This window comes from Manacus candei, unplaced genomic scaffold, assembly GCF_025592945.1.
Source record: "Manacus candei isolate 608988 ecotype Guabito, Panama unplaced genomic scaffold, ASM2559294v1 h1tg000028l, whole genome shotgun sequence".
In the NCBI taxonomy this organism is placed as follows: Eukaryota; Metazoa; Chordata; class Aves; order Passeriformes; family Pipridae; genus Manacus; species Manacus candei.
The window spans coordinates 16,164,113-16,191,323 of record NW_026138076.1 but is presented as its reverse complement, the minus strand read 5'-3'; the positions used below and the strand labels follow the sequence as shown (position 1 = coordinate 16,191,323).

At 38.2% G+C, this 27,211-nt stretch overlaps 1 protein-coding gene across 1 annotated transcript; it reads left to right on the top strand.

The window, feature by feature from the left end:
• The first annotated feature begins 94 nt into the window (after nucleotides 1–94).
• On the top strand, nucleotides 95–26,354 carry TRAPPC11 (trafficking protein particle complex subunit 11). The gene is made up of 29 exons (XM_051790421.1): nucleotides 95–505; nucleotides 1,436–1,605; nucleotides 2,014–2,084; nucleotides 2,951–3,065; nucleotides 6,929–7,028; nucleotides 7,763–7,836; nucleotides 8,049–8,145; nucleotides 8,931–9,064; nucleotides 9,407–9,554; nucleotides 10,018–10,111; nucleotides 11,452–11,531; nucleotides 11,625–11,703; nucleotides 11,789–11,843; nucleotides 12,653–12,798; nucleotides 13,890–13,951; nucleotides 14,054–14,186; nucleotides 14,776–14,906; nucleotides 15,420–15,575; nucleotides 16,103–16,290; nucleotides 16,962–17,110; nucleotides 18,648–18,769; nucleotides 19,423–19,542; nucleotides 19,904–19,969; nucleotides 20,072–20,228; nucleotides 21,782–21,890; nucleotides 22,383–22,474; nucleotides 23,363–23,496; nucleotides 23,879–24,046; nucleotides 25,366–26,354. Exons 1-29 carry the CDS (start codon nucleotides 299–301, stop codon nucleotides 25,408–25,410), a joined length of 3,402 nt encoding a protein of 1,133 aa, XP_051646381.1. The 5' UTR covers nucleotides 95–298; the 3' UTR covers nucleotides 25,411–26,354.
• Nucleotides 26,355–27,211: the final 857 nt, after the last annotated feature.

Sequence of the window (27,211 nt, the reverse complement as noted above, 5' to 3'; positions counted from 1 at the left end):
TGACGTCCCTCCTGACTGGCCCGGGCGGCGCAGCCGAGGCGTCGATTGGCCGCTCGCGCTGCCCTTCCGACGCCGCCCGGCGCTCGCTTCCTGAGGCGGGGCCCGCCCGCGCTGCCTCCCGTGACCCGCGGCCGCTGCCAGCTGGCGCTTCCCGGCGCGTCCCGCCTCTATCCCGCCGCGGTAGGCGGCGTTCCGGGGAGGACGGACCCCGGACAACGGGGCGCTCCTGCGGCCGGCCTGGGCCGCCCTCCCGCCACCTCTGTCCCGCTGGTCCGCGGGCCGCCGTGCCGGGTGCAGGATGACCCCGCCGACGCACTGGGACTTCCCGGTAGAGCTGTGCTGCCGGCCCATGGCATTCGTCACGCTCACCGGCCTGGACGTGGTGTATAACGCCGTGCACCGCGCCGTGTGGGACGCCTTCTGCGCTAACCGCAGGGCCGACCGCGTCCCCATCTCCTTCAAAGTGCTGCCCGGCGACCACGAGTACCCCAAGTGCAGGACGAAGGTACCGAGTGCCCCCGGTCCTGCAGGGCTCCAGCCCGCTGTCCCCGCAGCACGGCCTCGGGAGTGAGGACGCGGGAGTTGGTGGCTCCCTGAGGGAAGGGCCGTGGGCTGGTCTGCAGGGTCCGCAGGCGGCCGAGCACCTCGCCCGGCCGGACCTGTGCTGCTTCTTCCCCCGCTGTTGGAGGGGAAGCGTGGGAGCTTCAAGTCAGGGAAATTGTGAGGGTGAAGGGGAAGCCAAGGGTGTTGTGAGGGAGCGCAGTGGGTGCATAGGAGACCGGGTGCCTTAGCTTGTGATCCAGAAGCAGAGGAAGACAGTATGGTTTGCATTTTAAAGTACTTACTGTTCTTCGACTCAGCACTAAGGCACCTTGTAAAATTTGAGCTTTAATGAAACCTCAAGTTTAACTCTGGAGAAATTAGATATTTGGAATTAGCGTGTTCTGAAAACAGCATGAAGCCTTTAACTAAGTGAAACACAGCAGAAGGAATATTTCTGCTCTACTCTCTGCTTTGCAATGGCAAGTTAAGAAGCAATGTCAATGGATTTAGCCCTTGGAAAACTACATAATTCCATGATGCTGGCAAAGGCAAAGAATTTAAACTGGTGTGTCCTTGCTCTGTATGAGAACCCTGTTTTAAATTGAACCTAATGTTTCATGGCACTATGTGAAACATGCTTCTGAACTTGACCCTTCTCCAGTCTACCTGGAATATGTTGTTCTTTGCTGCTGCTATCTCAGACATAAAGTCTTGATGCCAGGAATCAAGGAATATGTCTTAATAGGGAGCAAAGGCTCAAGGGGAGGAATGTTAAAGGCAATTGACAAACATATTCTCAAGTGACAAGAATGTAGAGGCAATTCTTTTTCTCCTGATACAAATGTTTGTAAATGGATTTGGTTGCTTGCTTTAATATCCTCAATATTTTCAGAGGACATCCTATGAATGGTATATTCCAAAAGGAATACTGAAGACTGGTTGGATGAACAAACACCTGAATTTGGTTCCAGCACTTGTGGTGGTATTCTATGAACTAGACTGGGATGAGCCACAGTGGAAGGAAAAGCAGTTGGAATGTGCTACGCGAGTTGAAATTGTCAGGTAGAGTTTTTTCACTTGGTTCGTAATGTAGTAAAAGCTAATGTAAGTGTAAATTGCAGAATATAAAACATATCTATTTTTTTCTTAAACACAAATTAAGGGGAACTTGAGCTTTGCTCTTTAACATACAACTGACAGTAAAAAAAGCTTTTTTTAACAGTTTATTTGTAAAAGTTACTTAAGTAAAAATAGCCCCTGAAATTTTGCTTGCTAAATTCAGTGCAATTATCCTCTCCCAAAAAAGGGAACACAGCATTCTGTAATGATGTAGTATATTATTATGTTTGGCTTTTTCTCCTATGTAACATTCTTCTAGTGCTTCCACCTAGACTGAAATCTCATTTTGTTCTGATTATTCAGAATTAAGAAGTGAAACCTTGACGCTGTCCTGTGTTGTCTTAATTTTAGGCAAAGCTTGCAGGGAAGAAATACGAAAGTCGCTGTGGTTTTGATTCAGAAAAAAACACCATTGCCTCCAGGTACTTGAAAACTCTGTGCACAGTTGTGAAGTTCTTGTTTTTCAGAAGACCCAAGGGACTGAGCTGACTATTGTTTGTCACATTATCTGCAGTTCTTCATCTAATGTCTTCCACATATATTAAATGTGACTGTAGGAAAGTGTAAGGATAAAAAACACTCAATGCGGTTGACCCTAAACATTTGATACTTTTCTCCTTAACATCTTCCTCTTAAGTCCAAGTCTGATTTTTGATACACAGTATCAAAGATGGTTTACTAGTGTAATGCACATGAGATGCCTTCTTGTAAGCAAGTTGCATTTTAAACTTTGCTTAAGATCAAGAAAAGCAGTAAAAGCATTGAGAGCTTAGAGGAAAGGTATTTGGTACCTACAAAGGTCTTTCATCTTAACTCTGTTTCAGTCAATAAAATTTTGGAGCCAGGTGGAGCTGTGCAATGTGATACACTTTAACCTTACATTTCTGTAGAGCTGCTGCTTCAGCTGTAGCTGTACAGTTTGGAGTGTTTGGCAAAATGTTTTTTTTTGTTTTTGCTCTACCTGCTGTATGTGTTTGACTTTTCTGGATGCTGTTGTATTTCTCAAGACATAGAGTATTTAATTTTGTGAGAGATGAAAAAATTATGTAATACTTGTAGTTTTTTGCTAGAAACTGCTAGAAAGTTTCTGCAATGTGTTCTGCTGGATGAAGCACATAGTATTCTGAAAGAAGTAAGAAAGAATGTGATCTTGGTTTTAACTTCAGTAGATTTTTCCATATCTTTTAGAGCCTTAGGTCTACCTAAGGTTTGACTTTTAAGCTTTTAGAACTAGTTTGACATTGTGGCACCACATATCACTTACTTGTGCTTTCCTTGACTTCTCTAGGGGAAGATGTTATTGCATCAGAGAGGGCAGCAGCTTTATGTAATGCTTGTGACCTTTCTGGAAAATCACTCTTTGTACTTCCACACACTGATCATCTTGTTGGCTATATCATAAGGTAAGAACTGTTTTGCTCTGTTTGCTGATTGTGGGTAGGTTTACACAACACCAGGCCTGCTGGCAACAGCTGGTGTGCACTTGTCTCAAATGGGGGAAAGAGTTAGCTGAGCTCGTTAAAAGGGCTTTGAACTAGACTTAAAGGGGGAAAGGGTTAAAACCAGGTAAGCCTGGGGACAGCATGCCAATGTATTGGTGTGCTAGTGAGGACCTTCATTCTGCTGGGTCATTGGAAGTAGGGGATGGAACTTCATGTGGCAGTGAAGACACAAGGGTTATGGCTGCGCTAGGAACCAATGGAAGTGTCTGAGAATGATCACTTAGGAATTAGGGCTTCTCCCCTCAAAAAGATGGTGGGATCAATAGCCCAGCTGAAGTGCATCTAAACCACTGCACAGAGCATAGGCAACAAACAGGAGGACCTGGAAGCTCTTGTACAGCTGGAAAACTATGATCTGGTTACCATCATGGAAATATGGTGGGATGATTTGCACAAGTGAAGTATTGCAGTGGATGACTATAAACTCTTCAGAAGGGAAAGACAAGGAAGGAGAGGCAGTGGGGTAGCCCTGTATGTTAGGGAGTGATTTGATTGGGAGTGTTTCAATTGTCTAGAGCTTAATGATGGTGATGATAGGGTTGAGTGTTTATGGGAAAGAATCAGGGGGGAAGGCCAACAAGGCAGGTATCCTGCTGAAAGTCTGTTACAGATCACCCAACCAGGATGAAGATGCAGATGAAGTATTCTATAAGCAGCTGAGAGAAACCTCATAATTACTAGCCCTTGTTCTCATGGGAGACTTCAGCTTACCAGATGTCTGCTGGAAATACAACATAGCAGAGAGGAAAGAGTCTGGGAGGTTCCTAGAGTGTGTGGAAGAGAACTTCCTGACACAGCTGGTCAGTAAGCCAACTAGGGAAGGTACCTACTGGATCTGCTCTTTGTGAACAGAGAAGGACTTGTGGGTGATGTGATGCTTGGAGGTTGTCTTGGGCACAGCAATCACAGAATGATAGCATTTTAGATTCTTGGAGAAGTAAGGAAGGGGATTCAATATCCCGCTACATTGGACTTCTGGAGGGCAGAGTTTGTCCAGTTTGGGAGACTGGTTGACAGAGTCCCTTGGGAGGGAGTCCAGGAAGGCTGGACATTCTTCAAGAAGGAAATATTAAAGGTGCAGGAGCAGGCTGTCTCCTGTACTGAAAGACGAGCCAGTGAGAAAGAAGACTGTTCTGGCCTGAACAGAGAGCTTTGACTGGAACCTGGGGAAAAAAAGGAGAGTTTATATCCTTTGGAAGAAGGGGCAGGCAACTCAGGAGAACTACAAGGATTTCATGAGGTTATGCAGGGAAAAAAGGAAAAGGGCCAAAGCCCAAATAAAACTTAATATGGCTGCTGCTGTAAAAAAACGAAAGCAAAAACAAACAAATCACACACAAGCAAACAAACAAAAACCCAAACAAACAATTAAAAATGTTTCCATAAGCACATTAGCAACAAAAAGAGGGCTAAGGAGAATCTCCATCCTTTATTGGATGTGGGGCAAAACATAGTAACAAAAGAAGATGAAAAGGCAGAGGTACTTAATGCATCCTTTGCCTCAGTCTTTAATAACCAGACCAGTTGTCCTCAAGGTACCCAGCCCCCTGAATTGGCAGACAGAGACAGGGAGCAGAATGAAGCCCCCGTAATCCAAGGGGAAATGGTCAGTGGCCTGCTACACCACTGAGACATGCACAAGTCTGTGAGGCCAGATGGGATCCACCCAAGGGTACTGAGGGAGCTGGCAGAAGTGCTCAGTGAGCCACTTTCAGTCATTTACCAGCAGCCCTGGTCAACCAGGGAGGTGCCCAGTCTGATCGCCTTCTATGACCAGGTGACCTGCTTAGTGGTTGAGGGAGCACTTGTGGATGTTGTCTACCTGGACTGTAGTAAAGCCTTTGACACTGTCTCCCACAGCACGAGTGGTGCTCCCCAGGGCTCAGTAAGGGGGCCTGCTGAATTCCACACCACTTTGTTTCTCTGAATTTGAGTAATGACAGTCAGATGTGTTGCTTTTAAAGAAATATTATTAAATATCCCAAGATGTTCCCTTCCTCAAGTGAGATAGAGGCAAAGTGAACTTTTCTACTTCTGCAGTGGTTTTGGCCCTGCTGGTTCTAAATGATTTTCCCTACAAATGTGTTGTTGTTAAGTTTAACTCTTGGCAGGTTTTTGTTTCCTCCCACCCCCCTTCCTGGCTGTGCAACTCTCTCTTTCTGTTTATGCTAAGTGGCATCTGTCTGGCTGCAAATATTATGTCTTTGTCATTTTATAAATTTCTTGTGCTCTCTGTTTTAATATTTACAGGGAACACAACATCAAATAAATTAGGAAGACTTCAAAAACAGATTAGGGAAAGGTTGAGAGACTTGTGTAGTTCTAAAAAGAAGGGCTCAAACTAAGGCAAATCATGGTTTAATAGAATTAGTTTTAATTTTCCAATATATGCTCAGGGAGAGAAAAGGTCTTGGTCTGAGAGGCTAATTCTTCTCTCACCTTTGTATTTATATATAAACAGCATAATTCTCAACATAAATTGATGCTGGTATTGTATCCAGGCTGCTCACAAACTGCCACTGGAATTCATCAAAATAGGGTAACCATTACTTCTAGTTTTTCATATTTTACTTTTATTTTGCTAAAGTGGGAATGTTCACCGTGTGTTAACTAGTGTCAACCTTTGCAAACTGCATTTTATTATGAGATTTATTATGAGATTTGAAACAGTCTCCAAGTTGGTGGGGAAAAAAAACCAACAACTGTTTGTGCATATAATCATGTCAGAAGTTCTGGTATAAGTCTTTTGATTTTGACATCTTTAATTGAGATTTCACAGTAATAAAAGATTGTAATTTGTTTTACCCCTCAGAGTGGCTCATGTTCTCTTATATGACCACAATATAATACCAGAACAAATATACTAGGTTGACTTTATTTGTCTCCCTGTTGTGACTGAATTCAAAGTTAACAATTGCTGTCCAGTGGTCTTTCCCATTGTTTTCATTGCCATCCTCTCAGTTGCATGGCAGACAGAACACAAGTTGTGATCTGCCTTAATCAAGGTCTGCAGTGATCCCTTCTTGGCCAAATCACAGAGTTGGTACTTCAGCCTTTATTTCCTGCATGTGTCAGTGCTATTGCAAGTATTCCTCTCCTGGATTCTGGTCTTGTTCTAGTTGATTTTACTCCTCATGACTTGATCATATAGCATATGGTTCTTAGGTTCTCCTCAGCCTCATACTACATTTGGTGTTCTTTGTCTTTGTCTTCTCCCCCTACAACTTACCTTGCAAACACAAATCCCACTGTTACCTCTGCAAACCAAGTAGCTGTTGATGTTTGGACAGAATAATGAAACCTAGTCTGTGCCCTTATAATTTTGTTTACTGATATTTTTTTTCCTTCCCGCTACTCCCCTCAGCAAATAAGTCCAGCAAATAAGATCTCGACCTGTTCAGACACTGTCTGGGAGCCTCAGCAAGGTTTACTTGCCTTGATTTAGGGGCATCTCTCCACTTTCTATTGCCTTGCAAAATCAGAACAGCTTACCCTCAGACTTTCTTAAATTAAATGCTAGATATTGTTGTATAAGAAGTCAGTATATAAAGCTTGCTTGTTCTACTTCTTGCTATCCTTATGTGAAGAGTTTTTGTCTGCAGGCTCTTAACTGTGTTGTAACTTAAAGAAGAGTTTAGTAATACCTCGAGCTACTTTGCCAACACTGAAATAAGCAGGATTAAAAATAACTTATTTTGAAGAACTTCAGAATTTCTTTGTTTGTGGGAGAAACTTTGTGACACTTATGAGCAACTTTGTTGCAGGTTGGAAAATGCTTTCTATGAGCATGCACAGACTTACTATTACACAGAAATACGAAGAGTTAAATCTCACAAGGAGTTCTTGAACAAAACCACTCATCAGGTAATGTTACCCTGTTTTTGAAGTACTGTGCAAAATTATATTGCATGTTAAAACATGAAAATAAGAGTTGTTTATTGCTTAAATGTTTTTATTCCCCCCCTTCCAACTTGAGATGTCCTCTCTCAGTATAGAAAGTAAATCAGGTTTTATTTTCTGCAATTAAAGCTTTTATTTTGATTGGTTTTGTTATTACATTTGTATTCCTCACATCTGCATTAGAAGAACTGCATCAAGCTCTCAGATTAAAAAAAGAAAAACTTCTTAATTATCTCTATGGTTTAACCTATTTGAGTGTAGTATCTTAACAAGTTGTGGGATGTGCTTTCCTTAGACATTTTGTACTCAAAGTTGCAGTTGATTTGGCTTTTTAACTTTTGCTTTTCAAATCCACTCAGACACACAATGTTCTGTTGAGATTGCCAGCTTCCCTCTCTTGGAATCTGGAATCCAAGTGATAAGCTGCAAACCACAATCAGCTCTGTCATAGAGACTTTGGGGTGTTACAAAACCTCTCCCTTGTTTCGGGGTAAAAGACTTTCGACAGATTAAATCTGTTGAAAGATCACTGCTGTGTCATGGTGGCAGAGAGAACTATTAGGAAACAGTTGCATAGTCAGTTTTTCAAGTCTGGTGCTATATTATGTAAATTTCTGAAGTTATCACCTGTATCTGCTTTGTAGGTAACAGGTATGTTTGAATGTTTGTGAATGATGTACACTGTTTGTGTTTTGCAGCTTTTATTTGTTAGACACCAGTTCAAAATAGCGTTCTTCAGTGAGCTGAAACAGGATACACAGAATGCTCTCAAGTAAGACTCATGTAATCTTCCTCCACCCTCTAAACCATAGACTGTGATAAATATTTTCCTGAATGCAAAATTATTTAAACATGTATGTAAGGGGCAAGTTCTTCACTGGGAAGAACACACTCATTGAAAGGCAGTTTTTTGTTGTTGGCAGTCCTGTTCTTACATTTTATTATTTTGTATGATTTAACTCTAATTAAAGTATTCGTGCTTAGGAATTACAGAACTGCATATAATCTTGTGCATGAATTGAGGGCTCATGAAACAAACATGCTGGAAATCAAGACCATGGCAGGATTTATAAATTACAAGGTAACAACTGTACTTCTAATCTTTGACAGTCTTTACTTAAAAAAGGACTCGATGCATCTTTAATGTGTGAAAAGTTAATTTTATATTGCTTTTACAGAGATGGATTAGAAAGAGTGAAATACCAGTTAGACTTGCTGAGACTTCTGAATTCCATACAAAAGAAAGATCCTTAGCTGAAGTTCGGGATTATTTTGAAGGATTGGAGTTCATTTGAGATGCAATCACCTGAAAGACTAGATTCCCTTTTAACTCGCACTCTGTGCAGGGGGAATGAATGCAAGGGCTGCTTGTTCCTTGAATATTTTTGTCTTCTTGCTAAACTTCAGGCAATATAGTTCAGTTACTGCTTGCTAGGAGGAGGAAAGCAACTCGTTAAGAATCAGACTATACTTCTGTGGTGTTTAGAGGATTTTAGGTAAAACAAAACTATCCCACCGTTTACGACAATCTTGGAGTTGGATTCCATCAAATTCCATTTGCACATTGCAGTCTTCAAAGATAATGATATTTATAGTGGCTCTGCAGTTCTGTGTTACATTTGGCAGTGAGTTATGCACTCTTCCATTGGTGTCCTGGGGAGAAGGGGAAGAAAAGTAACATTAGAAATAGAGGACCATATGGTTTCAGGTGTAGTGCATTATGGTTTACATCTATTTTTCTCCCTATATTTTTTATGCAATTTTTGCTCTTCAGAAATATGTAAAATTAGTTTGGGGGGGGGGGTTGAGTGTTAATTCTTAGCAGCCTAACACAGTGGTTTTTCTTCTTGTTTTGATGTTTTTTAGATCTGTCGCCTTTGTTTTCAGCATAATACTCCACTGGATGCAATTGCACAGTTCAGGAAGCATATTGACCTGTGCAAGAAAAAAATAGGAAGTGCAGAACTGGCTTTTGAGCATGCTGCCTGGATGTCTAAACAGTATGTTTTTGCTTAGTAGTGTTTCTGGCTTAGTTTTATATAACCTTATGTAGTTCACTGTTTTACTTGTCTAGACAAGATATAAATTCTGAGCAATTTATCTAAGATAAAGATACATTAGAACATATAAACGATACACTATTGTTCTGTTTTGCACTGATTATTGACCAATTTTCTCTTTGAATGAACAGAGTATGACACAAATACAGCCATAGAATTTAGATGCAAAAGTTCAGAGAAATGTAATCTGCCTTAACACTAACCAGAACTTTTAATTGTAGGGTACCTTTCAGTTCAAATTGCTGTTCTGTACATAATCTTGGTTGCAAATTTTTTTAACAGGTTTCAGGCTTTTGGTGACTTGTTTGATGAAGCGATTAAGCTGGGATTGACAGCAATTCAAACTCAGAATCCAGGTTTCTATTACCAGCAGGCAGCCTACTATGCACAGGAACGGAAACAACTAGCAAATATGCTTTGTAACCATGATGTAAGTTGAGAGGGGAGAAAACGCTTTGCAAGTAACCAGATAGTAAATTAGCTAATATTGTAGTCTTAAATGGAAGTGGAACAATCTGTAATATGCATAAATGAAATCCAAAGAAGCATCTTTCTGATGCTTACTAATGTTATGTGTATTTGTTGTGTATGGGAAAAGTTACTGCAGAGAAAATGCATTAGTATTTATTTTATTACAAATAATTCTGACATGTTCTTAGTATTTTTTTTAAATCTACTTTCTACATCTCTGGATACTTGAAAACTTATTGGTTTGTTTTTCCAGTATATTTTTCTATATGTGCATTGAATCTGTTGACTTATGGGAAGCCGAGAAACAAGAGCATTAGTATCAGTACATGGGGGAGGGTATTGGTTTAGGGTTTTTCTGATGCTTACCTGGCAGAAAATAAAACATGAACCCTTTTTTGTTACTGTATTTGCTGAATTTACAGTCCTCTGTGATGTATCCCAATCCGGATCCCCTGGAAACGCAAACTGGAGTGCTTGACTTCTATGGGCAAAGACCATGGCGGCAAGGAATATTGAGTATGTTTCTGTGTCTTGTATCTGTGGAGTTTGGACAAACTTTTTTAGCTGCTGATCCTGCCAGCTAACTTAGCAGGCATCAACATGTAATCTGTTTTCCACTGAGATGGATGCAGGGCTGAGACCTCACTCTCTTGTTAGTTGGTTGTACAACTTGAGCAGGTGTCAGTTGGCAGCACAGGAAGTGTGCTTAACCTCTATAATGAACAGAAAAGGAACCTCAGGTTTATGCAGGATCAGGTCTTCAGCAAAATTGCAGAGGCCATGTTGAAGCTCTGCTGCTGCTTTGTTTCTACTGCTGCCCAAGCTACCTGTAATCACTGTGCTGCAGGAATCCCGACTGCAGTGAAACGTGATCCTGGGAAGAGAAGTTGGAGAACTGGATTCAGCAAAAGTAATGATGTCTGTGAAAGTGATCTTTATAAGTTCATCCTGCCATCCATACTGTGTCTTGTCAACTGCAGACAGGAGCTCAGGACTTTCTTTTTTTTTTTCTTTTTTTTTTTTAATGAAAAAGTTTTTGGGATTTTGAAATGGATTGAGAGGATGCAATGACTAGATTTTTATCTAAGAAAGGAATTAATGATTTTCCTATTAAGGAGGATGTTTTTCTCAGAATTTCTGGCTCTGCATTGTAACATCTTTGAGCTATATATGAATATACATGTAGTTCTGAGATCTTCATTGTTGTCTGTGGTTTTACTTCCCTTTCTCCCTTTCCATTTGGTCTTCTATATTCTCTGCATATCCTTTGGGCTTTACTGCTTTGTCACTGCCCTCTTTAAGACTTTATTCGGTTTACTGTAAATACAGTACTGTCTAACCTCTTTTATCTTGCAGTCCTACTGTTTTAAAATTATTTAGAATCTACTTCTGAGGTTAAACAGTTTTAGATGAAGAGAAACTTTACTTGTTAATATATTAAAGTTTGGGTTTTTTTGTTCCAGCAAGAGTCTATAGTCTTTTAAAGCCCTATGCAGTTCATGTGATGGTGAGCTCTGTGCTACAGAAACATAAGCTTGTATCCTTATTTGAGATCAGATTGAAAAAAGGCTACAAATTTGTCTTAACATACACACTTTAAATGTTAATAGATGCAGTATGAAGACTAGGTGGTTTTACTGTAACTTGCTCATTTTGGGTAGCTTTAGATAATTTCTTTTAAACAAGGGGAAAGATATTTGTTTTCTAGAATTTCCCTTCTAGACAGATATAACTGTCTGTGAGGTGACAGAATGTGCGACTGTGTTTAAGTCGAAGCTTGCATTGCATATTGCGCACAGAATAAATAATTCCCCCAGAATTCCAGTTTCATAGATTTTTTTCATTGTCTTATACAGGCTTTGATCTTTCTGATCCTGAAAAGGAGAAGATGGGGATTTTATCTCTACAGTTAAAAGAGAAAAATGTCCTTCACTCGGTAAGTTTTATTCTACAGAAAAAAAAAATCTGTTTTTAGCACGACACTAATGTTTGTATATATAATGATATCAGTAATGATTTTGTCTGATAGGAGCTAATAATCACTCTGTTGAGTAATGCTGTCGCGCAGTTCAAGAAATACAAATGTCCAAGAATGAAAAGTCATTTGAGTGAGTATAGGTAATCAGATGCGTTTTTTAAATTTATTTTGCAAAGGCTTTCAATATTGATCTGGGACTTTTTTTTTTTAATCAGTGGTTCAAATGGGAGAAGAATATTACTACGCTAAAGATTATGCCAAGGCTTTGAAGTGAGTATCTTTCATGATTGCTTCTTTTGCATGCTGTATTCTCACCAAGACCCCATGTCATATTGCTGTGAAATAATGTTGGAAGCTTGTGTAAGATCATCCTTGTACCTGGATCTGATTGAAGCACAAGCTATTGACGACTGAGTCTACAAACTCCACTTTTATTAAAGAAAGCAAAACAGATATGATGAGTCAGTTATTAGAGCAGAAAAACTTCCTGCTCTGAGCTGTTGTGGGAGCTTGCCTTACTGGGCAAATAGTATATATTTCTAGCTCACTGATTGAGTGCTGTCTGTCTGTCTCTTGTTTGAAGACAGACATGTATTTACTGTTGTTAGTAGCTGACTGAAATTTACATGGAGGAGAAGATAGGCTCCGATAAGCAGATCAATTTGTGTCAAGCTTGATTGCTCTATGGAGAAGCTTTTTTTTTTTTCTGCTAAGTAGATTTTTCTGAAGTAGGCAGAAATTCTTGTCTTAAACAGTTGAGCAGAGTTTAAAAAAATCGCTTCTCTGCTTTTCTAGTAATAACAAACATTGGTCAGTATTAGGAATGTATTAAGGTATGTGGTTTTGTTCTCTTGTGAAAATTTTTCTAGTTTGAAATAGAAAATTCATGGAATAAATGTATTTCTTTGCCACAATTTCATGTTGTTTTCAATAATCATTGCCACATATAAATGGTAGACTTGATTCTAACATTTGTGTTAGTGAAAATGAATTTTATATTAATGATACCAAATAAAGGCAAGCTTCTAAAAACTATTGGTGAGTATAAGTTGTTTTCTCTCAATTTTACTGTGTTGCAGGCTTTTGGATTATGTTATGTGTGAATATCGCAGCGAAGGATGGTGGACCCTTCTCACTTCCATATTGACAACAGCACTCAAATGTTCATATCTGATGGCCCAGCTAAAAGATTATATAACATACTCTTTAGAGCTATTGGGTAGAGGTAGGTATTCTTTTAAGAAATCCACTCAGCCTATACAGAAAAATTTAAGTACATGTGTTTTGAAGTATGACAAATCATTGTCAGATACAGTGCTTACAGTACTTCAAATTATTTGACTACAAAATAGCTGTGTACCTGTGCTGAATTTTTACTACCTTCTGTGGTATGCTGGAAATTGAGTTTGCTTACTCTTCTATTATAAAATTTGTCGCATTCAATTAGACTGTGTCAGGGATATCTGAGGCACAGAGCTTCGTTTGAGACAGCTGAAATAATGGAACAGGAACTTCCTGAGCTTTGGGATGGGAAAAGCATTTTTCCTAGTAACAAAGCTAACACTATATTTCTGGATTTAAAATCACAAATATGCTTCTCTTAGACCTTTTACTAGAACTCTACTGATGAAATATGCACGTGGTATGTTTTAAGGAAAAAATGTGACACAGGGTGGCTGCACAGTAACAATGCAAGCACTCTGGTCCATGTAATGTCTCTTACTTGACATTGCAGAAATAATCCTTTCGGGCCCCAAATTGCTAACACCACTATTAGGGTAGGTGTGGTAAAAATGTGTTTGCATCTTCTTTTAGGTAGCCAGGCCACTCTGCTTTGTATTAAAGAATAGCAAACAGTGCAAACCCACCTTTCTTCAAGAGAATAATGTGTATTTTAAATAGTCCTTTTTTCTTCCTGTTACCTTCAGTAGTTGTTTTTTCTAATATTATCGGAACCTGCCTCTCTGCACGTTCCAGAGTTTTCTATGCTTTCTTCTGTTTTTAAACATAAAAACCAGGGAGGCATAAGCATTATTCGTGTGGGATTTTGCTCAAAAAAATTACAAAATGCTTGTCTAACCAAAAAATATTTTACTTGGTTCCAGTGAAAGTAAGAGGAAACATTTAAAATAGGAAAAGTTCCGAAAACCGAATGAATCCTTCATTACTAGTAGATGGATGTTAGAATTTTTTTTCCCAGAATGCGTTATTTGAAAGATGCAATCTAAAGGAAAGATTTATTGTTAAGTTTAAAAAAATAGAAAGTAGGAACACTTGCTTCTGCCTTGTAACCTTTGGTTTTTTTCTGTTTATTAGCATCTACTCTTAAAGAAGATCAAAAATCTCGAATAGAAAAGAATCTGATAAAAGTTCTAATGGTAAGTGGCAGAACTCCTATTACCCTTTTAAATAATTCTAAGAGTGGTCAGTGTCTGGTAGCCTTCTTTTGCTGTTGTTTGTAATCTTTTACCTGTGTTTAGAATGAAAGCCCTGATCCTGAACCTGATTGTGACGCTGCTGCTGTGAAAGCATCACAAAAATTGTGGGCTGACCGTGTTTCCTTGGCAGGCAGTAATATTTTTACAATAGAAGTCCAAGATTTTATACCATTTGGTAAGTAAGAAAGCAAATTTATGCCAAATCGTAAATTTTGATGTAGTTATACCTTGAAAATAACTGATTAGAAAAAAACCCATGAAGTCTGTATTAAAGTGAGGAACAACGCTTCAGCACTGCTGTGGTTGTCTAAATCAGCAGGATAAGAAATAATGAGAGAATTCAGTGGTCTGTTATCCCTGATGTGGATTAGTAAAGAAGAATTTCTGCATTTTGGAAGACTTCTGTCGCTCTGATGTGCTTTGAAGTAGGATTCTGAGGAAAGAGGGCAAAATGTGTGCAAAGTAACACTCCCCATAGAAAGGGGGAATGAGTGACGGTTACAAAAAAATTGCATGCAACTATACAGGACTATCTGTTTTCTGCTGGACATCTGTATCTGTTCTCCTCTGCAAAGGTTTTGGCCAAAGTGGCTTTCTGTGACAGTGTTAGTAGTGAAATTTGTCCCACTTACAAACCAAAGTTGTAGAAGTGTACACAGAAAAATCCTTGCTACAATTATTTCAAGAGTGTGCTTCTGGACTATAATGTTGTAGTTTATATTTAACACCTACTTCTTGTTTCTTTTTTTTTTTTTCAATTCCAGTCCAGTGCAAAGCAAAATTTCTTGCTCCTAGTTTTCATGTTGATGTTCCTGTGCAGTTTGATGTATACTTGAGAGCTGATTGTCCTCATCCTATCAGGTTTTCTAAGCTTTGCATCAGTTTCAATAATCAGGTAACTATGTTCTTTGTATCTCTGAGCTAGTGATAGAAGCTTGTGATAAGAATGGAATAGTATCTGTTAGTGTTTTTAAACATAAAAAAATAAAAGCTTTTTTGCAAAAATTATGTTAATACTTAAACTGAAAGATGTTTTTGTGGTTTCTTTTCCATTATCTATCACTTTTGACAAGTGTATTGATACTGGGATAAAACTCCAAAATGCAGTTTGATTAGTTCATCTATTGTATCTTTTTTTTTCTGTGAAGCTCTCTGTAGTTTCAGAAGGATCATTTTGGTGTCTTATTTCTTGTAATGCATGAAGTTGCATTAATGTAATGGATATCTTGTGTCAAAGAATTGCATTGTAATTATTTGCGAAGTCTAACTTTGATAATGTGAAAAGTAGGAAGAACCCATATAGTTTGATCCAGTTACACAGAGCCTTAATATTTGCCATACTACCATTATTCTCTAAAGATGTCTTCAATCTGAATTTATCAACTTTCTTCCCACTCCCTCATTGTAGGATTACAACCAATACTGTGTAGTAGAAGAAGCGTATCAAAAAAGTGATGTTCTAGAACAGTCATCACAAGGAACAATGTGCTTAGTGCCTGGCAAAACAAGAAAGTTCTCCTTCAAATTTGTTGCAAAAACTGAAGATGTAGGAAAGAAGATTGAGGTTTGTCAATTTATGTTGCAGCTTTCTTACTGTTACATACAATGAACTCAGACTACAGTGTGCCTCTGATCTGGCACCAGTTAAGTCACTGCTGTTCTGAATGTTTGAATTCTTGAAACTGAGTATCAAAAGTGAGAGTAAAACTCTTGACAATGCCAAAACAACAACAACAAAAAATTACAAGAACTTAAGTACTGCTCCAAGGTTTTTTGGGGTGTTTTTTTTTAGATATGTGCAATACATTAAAAAACCCCAAAATATGAGAGGTGGTATAGCACTATGGGGGGTAGGAAACTGCAGTCTACTACGCTGCACACACATGAGCATGGATACTTTTCCCACTGCTGTTTCATCAAATGAAATCCTGGGGTGGTGAGGTGCTCAGTCTGCAAAGCTGCCAGAAGCTTTTTGATGATACATGTGCTTATTGTGCTGGCATATGTTGAAACTCTATTCTTACAGTAGGCGATAAGAAGAGAAGGTTACCAATACCAATGGTTACTAATGTTCAAATTTCTCTCCATCAGATCACTTCTGTGGACTTGATCCTGGGCAGTGAATCTGGCCGATGTGTGATTCTGAACTGGCGAGGAGGAGGGGGAGATGCTGCCTCTTCTCAAGAAGCATTGCAGGCAGCACGTTCTTTCAAGCGAAGACCTAAGCTTCCAGACAATGAAGTGCACTGGGACAGTTTGACTATTCAGGCAAGCACTATGTGAGTAAAAACTTGAAAATATATATACATATATATAAATAATGTATCATTGTGAGTCTCCTGTGAAGTCCTGATCGCTCTGTTTAAGAAGATAAAAGGCTTGTTTGGACTTCTTCAATACAAGCTTTTTAGTATGTCTTTGCTTAACTGGGGATAAGATGGATACAATCCAATTCTTTAGGACTCTTTAGGCTCCAGATAGCTGGGAGCACAGAAAAAGCTTGCAATGATCTCTGAGTCTGCCAAGAATACTTTAATTCTCCCCTTCACCTAATTTTGCTATGCAGATTTTTCCCAGATTTTTGTGCAAACTGGGAGGTGTTATTGCTCTCTTATGAAAGCTATCACACAAAGAATCCCTTAAAAAAATGTATTGCAAAGCTATTATTAGTAATAAAAATAATTAAATTTGATTGCAGTTGGTGCGAGTGCTTTTTTCTTTCCTGACAGAACATCTGAACCATTAGTGCATATTCCTGGGGTTCCAAAGTGGTCTGTTTTTATTGAGTTTTTCCCATCATACTGCTTTTCAGGAGCCTCACATGTCTTAGTTTAATAGGCTGCCAGTTGTCAGACCTCTCTTAAACAGTAGACTGGTTTAGTCTCCTTTAAACTAGGCTTAAAACATGTTATTTAAGAAACATACAATAACCGAGTCTCTTCTCTTAAAGGATCATTTCTAGAGTGCCGAACATTTCTGTTCAGCTCCGTCATGAACCTCCTGCCCTGACTAATGAAATGTATTGTTTGATTGTGACAGTCCAGTCACATGAGGAGACAGTGGCCAAAGATGTTAAGCTTACAGCAGGTTTAAAGCCAGGTATTTGGGGTTATTTTCTTTTAATCCAGCAGTCTTATAATTGAGTCCTCGTTCTTGATGCAATGCAGAGAAATATAGTAAATGGCTTTCCTGCAGTAATTAAGTTGGGAATGATGAAATACCAGTGGTAAGAACAAGAGCTAACAGACTCATTCAGTTAAGGTTATTTTAACCATGGCTTGTCTGTGGTGTTTACATGGGTATTTTCAGAATATAAGTTTTTACCATCTTGAAAGAAAACATGGAAGCTTTTGTATTCCTTTCTAGCTTTTTATTTAATTTGCTCATAACTAAGCTTTTCTTTCCCCTTAAGAGAGATCTTTTCCTTGCTGAAACTGAGATGAAAGCATTAGACAGCACTAGATAAATGTTTTCTAAGTATGGTCTTTGTGGGTTTTCTCCTATGCTCACCCTGTGCTTTTTTTCCTCTGCTCTGGACTTTGTAGTTTGGCTTTTAAACCACTTCAAATTTGGAGAACAATGGAGAACTGAGGCAGTATTTCTTTGAATGAAAAGTTAAAAATGCAAATATTGTATGTGTAAGCCCTAGTTAGCTGTATATAGATATTGCTGATAGTTTTCAATATGTCAAGCCCAAATGTTATTTGTGGTACTCCTATTAGTAGCAATTATCCTAAAAGGCAAAAATATTTTTGAGCCACTAACATAAAGGATGCCATGTGTTCTGTGTATTCTGAAACAGAACCATGTACCCTCTGCAGTTGTATGGTTCATTAAAGTCAGTGAAGTGTTCTCAAAACTTGTTTAATTGGATGTTTGGGCTTGGCTACTGAAGCAGCGTTTAATAGATGGTCTCTTTTTTTTCTTGGGTTTTTTCCTTGCTTGATCTTAACCCTTTAACATGTGATATGCAAGGTCAGTGTGGGCTTGCTAGTTGCATTAAAAGAACAATTGAAATGTGACATTTCATTGATAGGGAAGGTGATGTATTTTCCACAGTTGCAACTCTGGCAAGATGTGGCTTGTTTTGCTTTGAAAATTATCCCACATAATTGCAGTAATGCCTTTATTCTAGTTAAGCTCTGACCAAAGAATGGTGTCACTTAACATCTATACATTTGTTGTTATGTATTTTCAATACCAATTTGAAAGAACAGATTTAAAATATGTGAAATCATTAAACCATGCTCTTGAAAACAAAAGAATCACAGAACAGTGAAACTTTTGTTTTTACTTCATTATAGAGTATCAAGAAAACTTGGATCACGTAATCATGTTGTGTTACATATTATGGTAGGGAACATCTAGATGTGATTTCTGATTTTTGAGATACTTTTTCCCTGGCCTAAATAGCTGAAACAAACTTGCAGGGATGTGAACCCTTCAACTTAAAAACTTAAGATGGTGTTCAAATCTACCCTCTGCTGGTACTTTTGAAGATTCCCTCAACAAAATCAACAATGTTAATTCCTTATGCATTGCTTTTTCGAGATTAATATTGTATTACTTTTAGTTATTGTTTTCATGCTTTAGTGATGTATGCCTGTGTGGATATGAAGACAGTTTTTAATCCTAGGGCAAGATGCCAACCTGACTCAGAAAACTCAGGTAACTCTTCATGGAACAGATGCCTGTGATGACTCTTTTCCTGCACTGCTTCCTGACATTCCTGTAGGAGACTTGCAACCAGGGGAAAAGGTGAAGGCTTAAAACCTTACTTCTGTATCACACTTAAGAAAACAGGGACCAACTAATAAACTCTCATAGAAGGCCAAATGTTTACTTTCAGATGTATGAACCAATAAATTAAATACTTATAGCATATTTAACCTACTATTTACATGTAGTTTAGTATTTCTTTAACTAGATTCTCTTTTGGACTAAGTTTAGGAATAAGGTATGTTCTGGGGTTGATGAGATAACGGCAGGGAGATAAGAAATAAGGAGGCTAATCTCAACTGTTAATTAAATACACTGCCTAATGGACAGTAGATAATAGTCAGCAAGTGTGATTCAATGTGGTAGAGGATCAAATATGCAGGTTTTACACCAAACTGAAGCTGTGATCAGTAAATTAGAAATCAGGTATATCACATATTACAGTTATGGGTCTTTCCTTGTACTGTTAAGTAACAGATGAGCATCAGTAGCAAAGCAGCTGGAGCTGTGCTACTCTGATTAAAACTCACTGCATGATTAAGATCAAAGGAGATTTCTTATGGTCAAAAGAATACCCATTCTACTATTGCCCTCTTGGACCAAGTAAGATGATTAATACATTTTGGACAGCTCTATGTCTAATAATGTAATTTAGGTATAGCTTAACTCACACAGTCTCCTTTATTTTGCAGCTGGAAAAACCAATCTACATTCGTTGTGGAACAGTTGGTGCAAGAATGTTTCTGTTTTACATTTCTTACTTAATCAACACTGTTGTTGAGGGGAAAGAAATCCTGTGCAAGTGTCACCGGGTAGGTTTTAAAGATGCACCAATTGCTGGGGATACATTCATGGAATGCAAGAAATATTTTAAAAGCTGTAATTTCAAGTGTCTTAGAAACCTTTCTTGTAGATAGAAAAAAAAAAATGCTAAATCAGCATTTGGTATAATCAGCAGATAAATCGGCATAATGGTAGCCCTTTCTAGGGTGAGCCATTTTGTAACTATAAGCAGAAGTTTTCTTTATTTATTCTTAAATATGTTTAAAGATATATTTTTCCCTGGGGAGGACTTGGTTAAAATGATAATTAAAAGTAATTTTACATTAGTAATCTTTGTCATCAACAGCCAGGTCTGAAACTCTTCTTTCTACCTCTTTGTCACCTATACAGGATGAAACTGTAACCATAGACACAGTGTTTCCCTTTGATGTTGCTGTCAAATTTGTTTCCACGAAGGTATGTGTTTGAAAAGTTGTTGATATTTTGGAATCACACCACTTTGGAGAGTTGCACCCTGTTTGGTCAGAAATAGTCAGAACTTGTGTCTGTCTTTGACAGTTGGAGCACTTGGACAGAGTATTTGCAGATATACCATTTTTACTGATGACAGACATCCTGAGTGCCTCTCCTTGGCCTCTCACTATTGTAACTAGCCAGCTACAGCTGTCAGCTTCCATGACCCCAGTAGATCAACTGGAATCTTATGTGGAGAATGGTAAGTTTTCTTAGAGTATGCTCTCTATCAGGAGGATACTTTTTGCATAACTTGAGAGTAATAGAAGGGGACATTTTAAATGTTTGCTTATCAAACCCTGAATAGAAGAAAGCTGCTTAATACTCTAGTTGCTTGCCAGAATGCAACTTGGACAGCAGTATGCTTCAAAATATGGTTCTGTTTCTAGATCAAGTAAGTAGACTTGAATAATGGATGGTAAACAAAATTCTAAATATAACAGATGTAAGGGAAAGCACCTGAAAGTACTTCTGAAATGCAACTTAAATATCCATATGAAAAGATACTCCATGTTTCCAGTTTTTATGGGCTATGTATACTTTCTGGTATGCGAACACTTTACCATGTGATAGAGGCAACATCCGAAGACCAGTGATCAATGCTCATGATTGCAGCCACAAAAGTGAAAAATGTGAAGCTAGAAAGGATAGATTATGAAAAAACAAGTAGTAGTGTCTTTTTTTTTTCTAATATTGCCACAATTTACTAACTTATTACTTAAATTTGAAAAAAATTATCTTGCAGCTCTTACCCATTATGTTGAAGTTAAATAAATGGAGTACTTAACAATAGAACCAATCCAAAATCTCAGAACAAAACATTCTTTGCATTTGCAGGGGCGGAGATGTGAAAATATGTATTCTATCAAAACTTCGGATCAAATGAGGCAGTTTTGGTGGCTGCCTGATTGTGGGGCAACTGTCCACCCATGCAATCAAGGACTTGCAGTACTCTAGTTCCTCTGTGGATTCAAAGGTTGCCTGGCAAAAAGCAATTACTTCCCATGTCCTTTACTCTTCAAACTATAATATTTCATCTTCAGCTCTGGCACCTTGTGCTTCATGACTCAATTGATTGCTCCTAAAGAGCAAAGTGACAGGACATATGAGCCCTACAGGTACCAACCATAGGTGTCCATCTTTTGGTTGATTTTTTTTTTTTTAAAGATTAATGATTAATTTTGAAAGACTAAAACCTATTTTGTTAGTACTTTTTAAAAATCACTCTCTAAATGAAAAGGCACTTTTTCTTAGTTCATTTGGTCAGAAAAGAAAAGAAAAAAAAGAGTGAAAACTCAAACCCAGTAGATTTTTCTCATGTTCCTTCTCTTCCCCACCACTCGTCCATTTGGGTGGGAGAGGGGAGGTATCCATGTTCATATTATTTTCAAGCATCAGAGACCTCTTATGCTGATGTCTTGGAATTTGCTGTAGGAGAAGTGTAGAACTTGAATTGGCATTATTTTGCTTTTTGTGCGTGTTTATGAACTCTAAATTTCAAATGACTCATTCTGCGTGTACATAAAAGACCTCATAATGCTGATCAGAAAGTAAACTGTCGTATGCTTGCTTATGTCACTCTTTCATGTGCAATAGATACTTTGCAATCTATTGAATTTATACATTATGTAGGTATAGTTTGCAGAGCACTTCAAAGGCCTTTCTGGCTGAATGCTTGTGTCATATTGGATTTTTAGACTTGGTGGCTTCTGCAAAAATTTTATGCTTTGATTTTAAACAAAATCTTGCTGATAGTTGTTTTACAGACAGGTGAGAGTGCCAGTGAGTGCTTCTGCCTTCGCTGTCCTCCAGTTACTAATGCTACTGGAGTGGCAACTGGGTGTTATATAATTTCCTGGAAGAGGTAAGCATCTCTTGGCCCTGATGGGGAGATGAAGTAAGCTGATTTGTTCTTAGGGATGATAGTGAATTGTTGATTTGGTTTTTCTTTGGAGGGGGGTGGAAGTGCAAAAAAGCAAAAAAAACCTTTGGATCTTTCTGTAGCAAGACTTTGGACCTTACTAATTACTGATTAGTTAGTTAGACTTTTGATAAATCCATATTTCACTTAAGAGATAAATATAGGATTATGGTTTTAGCATTAGAAAGAAGAAAGCTTCATGGAAGATCTTAGATCAATTACAAAGCTATTTTGTCACCTTCTACTCCCTGTCTTCTCCAGTCATGAAATACTTGTGTATTTCTGTTTTTTCTTTCCACCACTGAAACTACTAATTTATTTGAAGTTACTGAAATATTAATTTAGCCACATATAATGATATTCTTTTGGTGTACTTGCTTGATACTTTATGTTGTATAATATTCAACATGGTCTGCATTTGACTTTTTCCTGCAGAAGTTCACCTGTGGAAAGTGTACCTGTTGTTAGCACAGTCATCACTCTACCACACGTGATTGTAGAGAGCATTCCCCTCCATGTTAATGCAGGTAATATTAATTTGGCAACATATATGTCCCAGTTAGAATTTTTAGGACTGCCAAAATTTTTTACAGAACCCAGAGCTTGCATTGACTGTAGCAAAAGACAGAAAACTGATGCTGGATATTATGGGGCTAGTGAAATAAACCATATCATCACTCAGACTGCCTCAAGCCGTGACCTGCTTTTCCCCCTCGAAGGGAAGAACAGGAAGCTAGTTACATGAATATTTTCTCCTAAAAGCTGTCAATGGATTGACCTTTATTACATGGCAGCACAGAGGCTGGACTTACCTGTGCTGATGCTACCTTCCCAGTAGGTTTCTCTAGATGCCGATGGTGACAATTGTTCCATCCACGCCCACCTTGGCTGCATCCCAGGAAAGAAGTAGCCTAGAGAGTTGAAGATGCTTGTAGGCAGGTGAACTGTTTCTCTTCTAGCACTTCACCTGCACAAGAACAGAGGGGTACTGAAATGCTCACTGAACACACATAATTCTGATACTTTCCTTGGTTTGGCTTCATTTTTACTGAGATTCTTCTACCACCCTATCCTATATTTTAAAGGAGCTTCTTGACAGTATCTGATTAGATTTTGGTAAGCTGAAAATACCCAGCAGCAGCCAAAGTGACTTCCTAGTTATTATTCTTAGGCAGTGTTAGCAGTTAGGAGGTTTGTAACTAGATGTTGAAGTGTTACTGGAAAATTGTAATGAAGTTGTGTTCTGTTCTTTAATCTGTTTCTAAAAGAAATTGTCAGAAATGCTTTAGATGCCTAGTTATTATATCTTTTTTCTTCAAACTTTTCACAGCTTTTTGCAATAGACTTTTTTTTTCTTTTTTTAATGGAACTTGAAATGCACTTTGTATTTGAGATTTCTTACTTTTTTTCTGAAGATCTGCCATCATTCGGTCGAGTCCGAGAATCCTTACCTGTCAGGTATCACCTGCGAAATAAGACCAACTTAGTCCAGGATGTGGAGGTGTCCGTGGAACCCAGTGATGCCTTCATGTTCTCTGGCCTTAAACAGGTACAAAACTGTCACATCTACTGGTCTTGCTGGCTTCTCTGGTAGTGAAGAATACATTGATTAGACTTCTACTGATGTGCAGAGAGGACAAACTCATTGGTTTTTAGGTGTTTAAAGTACGGTAAATTCTGTCTGGAAGAATATGGAGATGCAGATTCCCTTTGAAAAAGGGCTAAATGGAAGTCTGACTAGGAGCTGTTTGTCATGTTGTTTATAGGTAACATGGTGTTTCAGTGTAGAAGCAATAGTTTAAATTAGAATAGGCAATTATTTACATTCTCTCCAGCTTCAGAAAGTAACCATTGTATAAGTAGAAAGTAACCAGAGGACTGCTTTTAGACACAGAACACGTATATTTGTGGCTTTCTTTTTTTTTTTTAAGATTCGATTAAGAATCCTTCCTGGCACGGAGCAGGAAATGTTATATAACTTCTATCCTCTGATGGCTGGATATCAGCAGTTACCTTCTATTCACGTTAACTTGATGCGATTCCCAAACTTCACCAATCAGTTGCTCAGACGATTCATCCCGACACACATTTTTGTAAAGGTGAGGCTGTGGGAAGTGACCTGTGTTTAAAGGCTCTCCTTGGGGCTCCTCAGGTTTTGGGGGACAACCATTCCAGCTCTGTTCAAGCTGAGTGTTTCCAAGCAGACTAAAACAGCCACCTTGTAACAGTTACTTGCTTTGAAAAATCTCGTGTTGTGCCTTGGTGTTGTCAACCAAAATCTTCAGGAAGTCTGTTTCAGTGCAATGCATATTTGGTTGCCGCTAGGTGAACAAGCTGAACGTGCTGGTCCTTTCCCTGTTGTTTTGTTCCATGTCTTACTCTGTTAAATGAGTTTTAAAGTTTCCTCTATGTTGAGCATAGTGGAGTGAGCTAAATATAATGAAATACTTTGTCAGTGAATCACTCAGTCTAGATTTTTTTCATAAGTGATATAACTGAAGACAGTTCACTCATGCCATGAAAAACAGATCACGGTGGTCTTTTGACTTTTTAAGAATCATTTAAATTCAATTGCCTAAAACAATGCTTCCTCATTCCACTGCTGCTGTCTCCAGAATATTTTCACTTTTTATTCAGACTCTTAACAACGAAGGAACCTGAAGAGTTTGTATGATTTGAGATAGACTTGTCCAGACATCTTTAATCATGTTTCTAGGAAACAGACCTGCCATTCTTTCAATTTTGTTTTAACAAAAACAGATAGGCAGAACTTACTTTTTACAGGTAAAAATTGATTGTCAAGGTGTCCCCCTAAGTAAATTGAAAGGCATTTACCCTCAAAAGCATGGTGTTCAGAACACTCCTGTGGACTCTTTCAGGCTTCAGAATTCTTTGATTTTGCTTTGGAATTGTCAAGACCTCAGAAAAGCTTATTGATGGATGCCTTTTCTTTAAAACTTCCTCCTTGCTCTCTCCCATCTCTAGTATGTTGCTTAAAATTCCTCCAAGAAACTGTCAGTCTCATTCCTGTTTTATGCACTGATAATTTTCAGCTTTCTGTCCTGCAATAAAGATCAAAACTCTGATCAGCTGGGCCTTGTGCTAAGCTGTCCAGATGTGTATGGAGAAGGCATTTAACAGGGCAGTTAAAGAGCTGAAGCCTCTACCAAGTACTCACTGGGCCAAACTGAAATTTCAACTGGATGTCCTCTGTGTTTCTGCTGCTATGGAAACGTTTAGAAGTCAGGATAAGCTTAATGCTACACTTGTGTACCAGAGCTACATTGATAACACAGTGTATTGCAAAGTTAGTTTCCTAGTAGCCTTAGCCTTTTCTGTTTGGTATTTGGTTTTTTGGGGGGGGAGTTGTTTGGGTGGTTTGGGTTTTTTTTAATTCTCTGTCTTTATTTTCTTAAAGCCTCAGGGTCGTCAAGCAGATGATAACTCGATTGCAGCTGCATAACTTTGAGACCTGTACCTCTGCACTTAAAGAAAATGGGATGTTGCACAGAATAAGTAAAACTTACTTTGGAAATATGGCTGTGATCAAACCATAAGAATTAAATTTTATTTTAAAATTACAATGCTTAACAGAACTAATGTGTAAAAAAAAAAAAGCTAATATTTCACAGACTTTCTTTAAGGAATAAACATATGGGGAAATCTTGGTGCTTTATTTAACAGGAACATTCTTTTGAAGTTAATTTTGAATGTCAAACTCTGAAAAGCATTATTTAGGCATATTGAGTCTTGAGTATTTAAGTGAAGAAATGCTAATTCATGTGACCAAAACTGAAAGATGTTTTCATAGTTAACAGTACATAGTTTAAGTGCAAAGTTTGTACTTACTATTGGAGACATACAACAATGAAAATGATCATTCTTTACAGAAGTTTGCCCTGTGCCACTAGTCTAGAGAGCAGAATAGGTTGTGCAGTAGCACTGTAAACTACAAATGGTTGCATCATACTGTTGGAATTGAGCAGCCTATTTATCCTTTAAAACTGTAACTTTAAAAAGCCACAGTTTCTCCTGGGTAAGCCATACATTCAAATTGGAATTCAGCAGCTGGTCTAATGAATAGAGGGATTTGTTCTTAACAGTTGGACTATCCAACCTGAAGCTGATATGGTTTGCAATTATTTTTACACACACAGCTTCCAGATGAAAGACATGTCTTGGTAGTCTTCTGCTGTGTGAATTTAAAAAATAGACATCCTACTGTTGTACAGCTCCAGATGAACTGGTGTTTAAAATACAGTAAATTATGTATATATTAAAAATTGCATTGTGAAAACTTGCATTGTTTAACTTTCTAAATAATTACATTTTGATTGCTTGGGAAATACCTTATTTATTGTCAAAGTGAAGTTCTAATAAACAGCTTGTGACAGAGTACTGCTGAAACCGTGTCCTTAATTGCATTGTTTTCACAGTGGTTTCATAACTCTAGTCTCTCTTGTGGGCTGATTCATTCATCTGTGGCACTGAAGTCCAAAATCACAGCTGTGATACTCAGAGGAAAGCATGAGTGAAGTCCTGAAAAAACATGTGAGCATATACAGTTTTTTTCATGGAGTGCAGATGTAGTTATATTATGAGGGTTTTTTTCATTGTGTAGAGGAGGATAAGAAGGTGACTGATAAACTGTGCTAGGAAAAAGAAATGAAACCTTCCTTATTCTTTGCTTAAATATACTGAACTAAGTGGCAGTCATGGAATAGGTGTCTTATCTCTCTTTTTTTTAAGAGTGGAAAATGTATTTCATTTCCAGATAATTTTTTTAAGTAGCCAGTCGGGTTACAGCATCTCTGGCACCTCCGTTACTGCTTCTTAAACTACTTGCATCAGCATGTCTTTTAAGTGTTTGGTGGAGAACTGGGGTGCCTTCCCTCAACCCCAAAAGTGTCTAACACTGAAACAGTGATTTGTATTCCTTTCAGAGGGGAGATAGCATGAAACACTTTCATGGTTACAATAATACTGAAGTCTTAAATGAAGACAATAAATAGCTTCCTGCTTAAAATGGTGAGTAGTAAAGGTAGGAACTACATAAAAATGATATGGAAATACAGAAATGCAAATATATCTCACAGCATGAAAAAAAATACTTTGCCATCGTTACGATTCCTATTTTTTTTCATTCACAAAGGGAATCTTTTCTTATTTTGTGTGATCTTACTATAGCCATAAACAATACAAAGTAAAGATTTTTGTCTTAGTTGTCTCTAAAGTGCTAGGCATACCTTTTATGCTATGTAAAT